General features: G+C 41.6%; 1 protein-coding gene across 2 annotated transcripts; it reads left to right on the top strand.

Annotated features, from left to right (window-relative positions):
• Window positions 1–9,750: 9,750 nt before the first annotated feature.
• LOC115726184 (36.4 kDa proline-rich protein-like) lies at window positions 9,751–11,373 on the top strand. Of its 2 annotated transcripts, none has more exons than XM_030655955.2 (2): window positions 9,751–10,481; window positions 11,109–11,373. In XM_030655955.2, the coding sequence occupies exon 1, from the start codon at window positions 9,825–9,827 to the stop codon at window positions 10,470–10,472; it is 648 nt and encodes a 215-aa protein (XP_030511815.1). In that variant the 5' UTR covers window positions 9,751–9,824; the 3' UTR covers window positions 10,473–10,481; window positions 11,109–11,373. The 2 variants fall into 2 exon arrangements, with proteins under 2 accessions (XP_030511815.1, XP_030511817.1); XM_030655957.2 differs by having other exon boundaries at window positions 9,752–10,490; window positions 11,119–11,373.

The following is an 11,373-nucleotide window of genomic DNA, read 5'->3' as shown; positions in this document are numbered from 1 at the left end:
AATGGATGGTATGGTTATGAATGCCGACACCTCAATCTAGAAGTTCACCCGATGCTGACAGTTTTTAGTTTGGGAAGCCTTTGTTTCAAATTCGTTCGTTGGATGTTGTTCCCTCTTGCACAATTTGACATGTTAAGAAGAGTGGATTAGTATGATACGAGTCTAATTAGTAGAAATAAGATTAGTGGGCATGCGAACCGAACGGATCCTTAACAGGATGGTAATTTGCCCAAATGCTTTGAACGATTCACACCGCCGGAAAAATCAAGTGGTCGGACGTTAGTCCGCCGAGAATCTCCGATGCCCAAGTCAATGTATTTGTCCAGAAAGAGGGGCAAGAGATGGAGCACACATTGCCAAATGAAATTTTGTATGTTGTAGAGTGAGATCGTGGGCTTACTGTTAGTGGGCTTATTCAGCAGTTAGTGTGCTCTATGATCTTGTTTCTTACCCATAGCCCAATAAGACTATGGCCCAATAAGACTTATATTAGTCAAGCTTGGCCCAACCAATGCGATCGATCAGGCAGAATTCTGTCATTAAATAACGTCACAATTCCATATTGTGATTAAATAAGCTTATTCTGTCATTAAATAAGCTAATGATTCATAGCACTGGTTCCATTTGTTTCAACACCCAATTAAATCTTGCGATATCACTTAATAAAATGAATATTTTAGTGGGATTTCATAATGCATATAGCACTTCTCGCCTCGAGATGCATGCAGGTCATGGTGAAAAGTAATGTCTTACAAGAAGAGGCGCGGTCTTTCATTTATGCTCTTCTTCTTCAAGTCCAACTTCCCAGATTTACACCATTTTCTCCAAATTTCGCACAAAATTTTTCATTTTTTTTCGAATCTTACAGTGAGGGCAAGGAAATATATCCAAGAGAAATGACAGCTTATGAGAAGAAGATACATATCTAATCTCTTCTGCAGTGCATAACGAAGTGATGTGACATTTTTCAAAAATGTTGAGAACACCTCTCATGATTTTTTGAAGTTGACAAAATCATATGATTCCTATTATTACTTGATAAATGCAAATGTTGTTCTTGTTTCAGGGTAACGTTGATATAAGAAAGCTCCATCACCATTATCGAGTTCCGAAGTACCAAGTGGAAAAACTCGTAAAAACCGGAAGTTCATGGAAACTTGAAGGGTACCATAAGGTAAACGGTTCTGCGGAGCTTTAACCGCAAATGTTCTCAGGAAAAACAAACGGAATGGTGTACGTAAATGCATGGGCAACTAGACCTCCCGGTGATTGTGCTCTTTATCTTCGATAGGCGATAGATAAATTGATTCTTTTGAAGATTGTCCAACAGTATACTGAAGACTACATAAGAAGATCAATGCATGCAAGAGAAGACACGAATGATGACAACAAGTACGAGGAGAGAAAGTTGTATTCTTTGATACACTTACACTTTGTCGAGTTATTGAGCGAGAAGTTTAGTTATCGAGAGTGCTTGTCGCTGGTTGTAATCTCGCTTGAGAAGTGCACTAATATTGTAGTAGTGGTTGGGTTTCGATAATGTGATCTATTAGCTTTGGATAGAAGTAGCACATGTTATCTTGTAACCTCTCGAAGGATAACTTGTATATTTTAGCTTTATTTGGTGGTTATTAGTCTAGGAGAGTGACATATGCTTGATCTTTGTGGACATCATCTTTTATCCCTGTCTACTTATTCCCATATTTGACAAAAGTATACTGCACTCGATATCATCGGTTTATCCTTTCCATGTGTTAAACTGTTCATGCACCCATCGAACTTGTTTTTGATAAATCGAACCTAAGTTTTGATAATCAACCTACTGAACCCGGTTGCATATATAGCCATAACAAAGAAAAGTGACAGCTTATGAATTGTAGGTTCATATTCAAGACAAGCAGTCCAGGGGTCAACCAAATATTGACATCCTAGAAGAAACAAAGTTTACTCCAATCCTTCCTCTCAAGATGGCTCCCTCTTCGACCTCGGGAGTTCTTCCCTCTACCTCCCAACCCACAAGCCCTATTGGATGGCCACTCATTACTTCGATCACCCACCTTTACCAGTAGTCGAAAACTTTCATTTCCCCATCCACAAAAGCAAGACCCGCAGTATGGTGGAAAAGAAAGCTCTCCATCTTAAGATTTCGATAGAGCAACCCAATGAAGTAGGGATTAGCTGAAAAAATCGGGATAAGGACACCTCAAGTGCTAATATTTGTGTACGGCGCTCATTTTGATCCCAATATATATATATATATATTTGATTACTTAAGTGCCAAATCGAATAAAAATAGCGGTAAATTCCAACGATCTCATTGGAGTTAGCACTTAAATAGTCGTTTTAAAAAAAATGACAAGTGATTCAAAAAAAAATATTGACACCAAAGTGACCGTCGTACATAAACATTAACACTTGAACTATTCTTTTACTTAAAAAAAAATCTACTTGTCATTCTTATGCTTTTTCGTTTTTACCGATCAAGTAGTGGTACTAGTAATTGTTCTCATCAAACACTAAATTTGGCCAAATCCAGCAGAACTTATTTTCCAACGACGTGACATGGACAACAATTTGCCAACATGGACACCACCGTGGAAAAACAAAGTCCTTATTTTTTGTCTTCGCTTGGTGTATCCATGTGGCCCTCAATATTGGCAAAATGTCTAACCACGAGCCACATCACACTCTGACTTTGTTTGACTGGCATGTCAGCTGGATTTGGCCCGCATCACACTCTGACTTTGCCCTACTGGCATGTCAACTGGATTTGGCCAATTTAGCATCAAAGAGGCCCGATTAGACAATTAAAGCAAGTGGCAAGACTTGATTAGGAAAAAAAAATCTTGAAAGCATACAAGCGAAAAGTAAAATTCTTCCCTAATTAAAACATCATAAATAAATGCTTCATAAGAGGAAATTCTTGCATATATTGAGTTCATGGCCCGACCACATATACTAAAAAGGCGATAGCCTAACAAGATCGTCAGTTATTTATGACCACACGATCTCCCAATCAATAAATGTTTTATACAAAACACACGATGATAATGTGTGAATCTACGATTAAAATTATACCGTCCCTAACGGTACTATCAGAAAATTATTTCCCCATGTACTAATGGAGAGTTCATCAAGATCATTCCTAGCCCCAAGAATACAATCCCAATACCACCAAGACAGCGTGCTATCCACGTGCCATTAGGGCATTGCTCCTTCACTCGATTGTACTGCAGATTCTCTCATCAATGAACAGAAAAGATGAATACCAATAGAAATTGGAAAACCCCGTGGTTGTTTGCACTTTGTCCGAATGTCAATTTTGTAAGAAGGAAGCACGACCACCACATCTCAAACCCCATTTCATGGTTGGGAAAGACAAAGCTCCATTGGGAGCCGTTCATTCTCCGGAGGAGATCAGAGCCCCAATTGGGTCACCAGTGAAAATCCAAGCCTTCATCAACACACACAAACAGATGTGACAAAGTCCAATTAATGCTGCAGAATTGTCCTTGTTCGACAGAAGAATTTGGCGCTTGGTTGAAAGCTGTAACGGTGCACGAAACGTGGGTACTTTCCAGAGTTGTTCTTATGTTGTTGTGGTGAAATCTTGTTGCTCCGCCTTCTCCCTTATGGCTTTGTACTCGTGGTGGTCCGGTAATTGATTGAACATTAAAAGTTCAGAGATAGTAGTACGCACGATTGGATCGCAATTCATGTCGTGATGATTGACATTCCAATCATGTGTTGAAAATTTAAAAATTTGATTGTACTTTTGAAAATTTTAGAAAATCCGCAACATTAATTGATGCCTTTTACGAGAAGAATGTTCCATCACTATCACATGCAACTGACACTATTTTCATAAGATTTTCGAGAGAAAAGAGGTGAACAGCATGTATGTAACGAGAATGATGAGCTTAGTCTTACTCAATGTTTTCAAGCGTTCGCATTAGGATAAATTTCATAGTTGCCGCTTAACTTGGGTGATATTTTGCCATTGGGCCTCTAATTGATTTCAATTGCCTAATGCAGTGAACTTTTTTACCGTCTGCAATTCATGCACTTTGGCCAGAATTTGGTGAAACGATAACTTGTTAGACACATGGTGCAGCCGTATCGTGCAACTAGGAGCCATGTCACCCTAACAAAATAAAAATAATTAAATCACAAAAGTAATTAAGGCTCCATTTATTAAGCGAAAAATATTTTCCCATTTTTTCTTCGTTTGGATCACTTGGGAAAATGTTTTCATAGTCAACAAAGAAATCAAAAATCATTTTACAAAATATGACTAGATATCGGGACTTGGACCAGAAACTCCACCCTTGGGCATGGAAAACCCAATGCTTGTTCCAGAGCCCTTGGCAACGGGGCCAGGTCTACTGGGGCCCACTAAGGGCAAGCATGGGTTCATTGAGGCAAGTCATGGGACCACAATACCCGTGCTCGGGTCCCTAATGCTTAGGCCCATGTCCATCGGGGCCAAGCTCGGAAATCTCATGCACGTGCTTGAGATCCCGACTCCTAAGCTCGGGTCAACCGAGGCCGGGCTCGAGTCTATCACGATCGATGATTGGGACATCAATGTCGGCACCTAGGACCATCGAGGCTAGGCCCTAGATGCTCGATGCCCAAGCTCAAGACTCAAGCTCGAGACCCTAGTGCCCATGGACGGGCCTCGATACCCCCGTGCCCTAATCCATTGAAATCGAGCTCGGATCCCAACGCCGGATCTCAAGTCCATTGAGATCGGGCTAGGGACCTTGAAGCCCTACCCGAGTCCCCGGACCCGGGCCCAATTCCATTGAAATCAAGCTCGGATCCCAAGACTCGGCACCCGAACACAGATCCATCGAGGCCAAACTCAACACCTGGAGCCCACACTCGGGTCCCTAGCACTAGGCCTTGGTCCTCATCGCCCAGGATCGTGTCCATCGAGGCCAAGGCCAAGAACCCTATATCCAAGACCGGGTCCTAGTGTTCGTACTTGGGTCCAGCAATGTCAAGAGAAGGTCCATTGAGGCCGAACCTTGGTCTTCAATGCCGGGGCTCAATCTTAATGGATTTGGGTGCGGGTGCCACGGTTCAGAGGCTAGCCTCGATGGACTTGAGCCGGAGAATCGAGGTCTAGAGCCCAACCTTGATGGACTCGAGCCCAAGAGCCGGGGTCTTGGGCCCGACCTTTGTGGACTAAAGTCGAGGCGACAAGGAACCGGGCAATAATGCCCGGTTCTCCGGCCTAGCTTCTGTTGTTCCAAGACTCGTGCCCGTGCCCATGCCTAGGAGTTGGGGATCCGAGCCCAAGACTCTAGGGGTGTGCAACCGGATCGGGTTTACCCAAAACCTGGATCGGCCCACCCGAAAATAGGGTCGGGAATCGGTTATTGCCCAAATCGAACCGGGTTTCGGTTCCAATTTTTGGGAACCGGTTGAAACCGGTCCGGTTCCCTGCTCTAGGTGAAGACCCACCCGGTCCGGTTTTAGAACTGATTTTTAGTTACTTAAAAAAAAAAGGAAACCCTAATGTAGTGTCCAAATAACTATGATTTTGGTTTTATGCTCGTGGTGTTTTGAGTTTTTCCGGTGTTGGTTCATGCGTGCTTAATGTGGTGTCTTTGAGCATGTTATTTGGATTCTACAATTTCAATTCTTTTTTAATGGGTACAACGAAAATTAAAGTGTAATAGAAAGACTTGCACTATGTTAATTCAGCGTTACGGAGGATCATTGTTGCTTTTAGTGGACAGTAACTTTTATTTTTTATATGGGCCAAACACTGGACGAAGCTCGATGGGGTTGGTGGATCCTGGACTATAAAAAAAAACTTTTATTTTTTATATCGGGGTTTGTTGCTTTTGGTGGATCATACTATTATTTATTATTATTTTTTGGATTGTTGCTTTTGGTGTATTATAATTTTTGTTGCTCATTTCATCGATGCTCATATTATTTTGATGAAAAAAAAAGGAAAATAGGTTCTTAGGTAGACCACGAAACCGGACCAAAAAACAGAGTCGGTTCCAAAATAGGTTCCGAGACAAACAGGGTCGGTTCTCGGTTCCAAAAACTGGAAACCGGTTATAACAGGGTCGGTTTTAGGGTCTAGGTCTCGACCCGGCCCACCCGGCCCATGCTCACCCCTACAAGACTCCGATTCCTATGCTTGGTCCTTCGGTTTCTCATGTGCAAGTCCTTACCGAATCATGTATGCTTATTTAAGAAAATTAAGTGAGATTTTTCTTATCAAATAACGAAAAATTTTGCCCAATTCATTTTCAAGTTTTAGCTAAATATCGAAAAAATATTGTCATTTTTCTTAAAAAATAATTTTCTGAAAAATATTTCTTGAAATGTCTCATATTTCGAAAAACAAACGAAGCTTGAGAAAGAGGGCAGAAGGCATCGAGCCACTATAGATAAGTTGTTAAGAAATATTTGAATATGTTTAAGTGATATTGTCGACGTTCTCCTTCTTGGGAGTGATTAACATGATTAACATGAGTCCCTCATGAGAGAGAGAGAGAGAGAGGGGACATGTGGTCTCAAAGATGGTGTCTTTGTGTGCATCCGTGACTTGGGGTGAACTGATGTCTATCATCGAGAGGTGGTGGATGGATTTTTGTTGGGTTGTGCATCCATGAGATTCTTCTCTCTCTCTCTCTCAGCTGGTGATACACATGAAAGATCACTTTCTCCCTGACATGATTGCCTTGCTGTATTGTTCCCTACCCATCTCTCTTCTTTCTTCTTCATCTCTTGGCCTTCACCACCCTACGCTCTTCCTCTTAATTTGACCTCATTGTAATGTTTAAACAGACAGTTAAAAGAGGACAAACGGATAGAACAAATTGGGGTAAAGTAGATATTCATCGCTTTCCAATTAATTAGCAAGTCTGCACAAAAAACCACAAAGCCACGAGAAGGTTTATCATGATCAACGTTTGCAAAGATCCGCATTAATCAGCAATAATAGCGGGCTTGTTTGACTGAAGTGTCATGGATACAAAGGAAAGCAAATTATACTCTAAATGGTTAAGTGAGATCTGACATTCGCCTGAAAGAAAACAACATCTGCCAAAGATTTTTAGTAAGGGCGATGCATGGTTAACTTTCTTATGAACCTGATTGAACAACATGTTAAAGTTCGGATACTTGTGGCGTCATTATCTATTTCCTCTTGAAACCTCTAATAAGAAGACGTCCCAAAAATTAAACACGTTTACAGGCTTAATATTCCTCAACGACCTATCAAGAGGGTCACATGTGCATCCTAAGAGAGTTCCCCATTAAAAACAACATTAATACTTGATCTACGTACCAAGTAGATCTGTTGGTCGTACTCGATGGAGAAACTTCCAACCAATGTAAACTAACTGGATCAAGAAAAATAATATCCCATGGTACAAATTACTTAAAATCGGCAACACTATTATTCTTGGGCGGGGATGATATTGATATTATAAACAAATCCCATATCTGTCAACACGTGAACACGCACTTCCAATTTCTAAGTCTCCTGCTCCAAGCTGGTCCATTCACATGCCATTGCGATTTGTAGCTCCAAAATGCTCGAGCATGGAGCCCTACTCAGATTTCCATCTTTGTTACCATCTTTACTCTTGTACGCGCATGCATGAATGAAGGCCCACTGGTTAGGGTTTCCAAGAAAATCTATGTCTGTGTGGGACTATCTTCCAACAAGAAGAAGTCATTTTTGGCAAATCTTAGACTATGACATTGCAGGAATTGGACTAAATACTTTCATCTATCAATTCATTTTCCTGGAAAGATTTTGGTGGGAAGCTGTAAATGGGAGAGTATAAAAATGATAGGGCAGTCTTCAATGCGCTGGAAGCATCATATACGAGCTAGGGTTTGTGCATGTGAAGTGCATGTGAAGTGGGGTACATGATAGATTTCAGGAAAAGAAAATTAAAGAGCTTTTGTTTCTTCTTCCATGTTAGATCTGACATGTATTCCCTTTGAAATTGGTGTTGGCTATAGACTAAATTAGAAGAGTTATTTAGTAAAAGGAATGAGATACTTAATGAAACGTGGATTGATTGATCAAAGCAGGGAATTATGGTTGCGATTACTAATTTTCCGGAGCATTAATGTTAGCCTCATTAGAACCAGGTATTTCTTAGATGAAAAATAAGCTAGTCGTAACGGTCAAATGTTAAATTTCTTTTCCTAGAGAAGCGTGTTATTTTAACTAGACCGATATAGTGACCAGTAGATAAGACCAAGATATAAGAAGAATGTATGGTACACAAATTGAAAGAGTGTGTTGTTCGTTATTTGCTAGGGATGATTGTAAGCCCAGTATGTCGAAAGCTTTTTTTTTTTTTTATGAGGCTCCTTTTAGGAATATGAACCTTAATTTCTCTACTATTCCCACTATTTACAAGCACATTCATTTCTATCGCCAATTGAAGCATAAATTGAGTAAGGATTTTGAAATTAGGGATGAAAATGAAGCAGAGCCGGGGTGGGAATGCGTCCCTTGCGTCATCTCACGACTTTGGGAGCCTTCCTTTCTTCAAACGGAACAAACTTCCAATCGAGACGATCCATCAACCTGATACGAAGAGGCTGTAATCCTCTACTACGAGGCTAAAATGCGTTGTATCCCTGTTACAAGTTCACTCCCAGAGCTCCTCATGCACATTCACTTACTCCGTCGTAATTTATTTTGGATAACACAATCTCCATTGAAATTGTGATAGTAATTGATATAATGTGGAAAATAAATGTCAACTTAGGTTATATTTGTTCCGCGAAACATGAATGGTTTTTTTTATGTCAAACGTGGATCGATCAATCCTAAATAATCTCATGTATCGCTTAAAATAATTAGTCAATGAAAAATATTTTCATTACCAATAACAATTTGTGTCTAGACATATGTGTAGACGGTGCAAATATTGTGCATTCATTTCTTTTAAGCCGTCATTTGTTAAATCACTCATTTTTCGCAAAACAAATGGGTATTTCAAGCAAATAAAGATGGAGACAACATTATCTAGTCCGCCCAAATAAATTATCAAGCTTTATCGGTTCTGGGAAAATAAGTGGTACATTGCAAGTGACTGAGATGGATACCGTGCTTCAAGAACACCTAAAAGTTTCTTATAAAACCCAAAAAAAAAAAAAAAAAAGTTTGCCTCGCGGGATAAAGAGCAACTGCTTGTGCTGCATCAACCCCACCGGCGCGATGCAAGTTCGAATCCTCCGGCTTGCGTCGTGCCCCCCGGAGTTATCTCGGGAGAAAGGCGAGGCCCTCTTTAGCACCCGGTGAGGAGTTATCTGCCGTAACCGGCGCAAGCAAGGAAGGCGCGAGTTCTGCTCCCGGTCATAAGAAAATCATATAACAAAAAATGGAAAAAATAAAATAAAAAAGAAAATCCACTTGAATGGTCCCATGGAGTCCTATAGCAGGTGATATTACCAATTGGATTGCACAAACACTAATCACGTGGACATGAACAGTCACTACTCGAAATCTAATCTATTAACTAAGTTTCTGTATTAGATCACCAGAGTAAAATCACCTGTGGCTCACTAATTTACACAAGATTAAAAGTGAAATTTGCAATGGATTCATGCACTTGAAAGCTAGTTTTGCCAACTAGCAAATTTTGGCAGCTGCCTCTCGAGCCTGCCCAAAGTCCACGTGATGGGCCTCTTAAAGGAATTTTGTTCTCTTCCACTCCTCCCTCTTCCTATATATCACTCCTCTGCTAATATGGTTCATCACCCTTCCATAAACCCTCTCTAACCTCTCTCTCTCTCTCTCTCTCTCTCTCTCTGAAGCAGCCATGGATTCCTCCAAGTTCCATGCCCTCTCCCTCATCCTCATGATCTGCCTCTCCTCGGCCGCCCCAATTCTCGGCTGTGGCTCGTGCGGCAAGCCCACCCCGAAGCACAAGAAGCCTAGCCACAAGCACCACCCCAAGGGGCCCATCGTTGTCGACCCACCCATCGTCAAGCCGCCCATCACATTGCCGCCGGTCACATTGCCGCCCATCATCAAACCGCCTGTGACCCTCCCACCGATCATCAAGCCTCCCATCACCCTACCCCCGATTGTTAAGCCGCCCGTCACCGTACCCCCCATCACCGTGCCTCCCGTCACCGTCCCTCCCGTCATTCCCATTATCAAGCCCCCGGTGGCCAAGCCCTGCCCGCCCCCACCAATGACCCCGGCGACTTGCCCGATCGACACGCTCAAGTTGGGGGCTTGTGTGGACTTGCTAGGAGGATTGGTGCACATAGGGCTTGGCGACCCGGTGGTGAACGAGTGTTGCCCGGTGCTTCAAGGGCTTGTCGAGCTCGAAGCGGCGGTGTGCTTGTGCACCACCCTCAAGCTCAAGCTCTTGAACCTCAGCATTTATGTCCCTCTGGCTCTTCAGCTCCTGGTCACTTGTGGCAAGACTCCTCCTCCTGGTTACACTTGCTCTCTCTAGACCAAAGTTAAGTGTTTAACCCAAGCTATATCTCGAAAACCCTAACCATCTTTTGTTGTCTCTTTGCTTTAAGTAACTTGTGGAGATGCAGTGTCTTTAACATCGGTTCATCCCGCTATTAATATATGAGTGTGTTTATGTCATAATATTATAGCTTTATGGAGAGATTCATCTACGGACAACACAACATCTCTTGATAAAGAGAAAACCAGTGAACCCAGGAAAAAGTAGAGTGAGAAATGTTCCTAGTAAAGGTTGCATAAGTTGTTAGCTAATTATAATGTCGAAAAAAAGGGAAAAAGCCCCAATTATTACAACCAATGTTGTCGGGAAAAGAATTCTTTGATAGGTGATGGAAAGGGTACAAACTTCGTAATTAAATTGTCATTTTCCCAAAGAGAAAGAGACCCACATTGTCCTTCTTTTCACCCTGTGAAAATGTCTCTCTCTCCAATAATGGACTCTGATTGGGGGGACAGAAACCTCAAAGTTCGTGAGAGAAATGGTCACGTGATCCTTAGAATGTACCCTTCTTCTCCCTCGTGAATTATCCTCTTCATACGCACCACATTCTGGGTTTAAATGTTCATTGGCCTAAACTAGTGTTTGCTCATTGAATTTCTCAATTCTTTTTGGGCTTTTCGCAGGTTGCTGGACACGCGGATGAATTCGACATGAGAGGATGTCGAACTTCTCTCTCTCTCTCCTTTTCTTGGTTGGTCTTTGATGGATGATGGGTTGTAATCTTCAGACATTTGTTCTTGAATGGTTGTTGGGTGTGTTTCTTTTTCCTAGTTGACTGGTTGAAGCAAGCAAGATTCAAATCAGTTCTTTTGTTTATCAATTCATTGTTGTTTTTATTATTGGCCAACTATCATATCAATCGTACCTTGTTGGGTCT

This window comes from Rhodamnia argentea, chromosome 4 (assembly GCF_020921035.1).
Source record: "Rhodamnia argentea isolate NSW1041297 chromosome 4, ASM2092103v1, whole genome shotgun sequence".
NCBI classification, from domain to species: domain Eukaryota; kingdom Viridiplantae; phylum Streptophyta; class Magnoliopsida; order Myrtales; family Myrtaceae; genus Rhodamnia; species Rhodamnia argentea.
Note: the sequence above shows the minus strand (reverse complement) of the source record. Positions and strands in the feature narration are given on the sequence as shown.

Excerpts from the sequence above, each read along its gene's own strand:
- LOC115726184 (XM_030655955.2), top strand. The coding sequence starts at position 9,825 with ATGGATTCCTCCAAGTTCCATGCCCTCTCCCTCATCCTCATGATCTGC.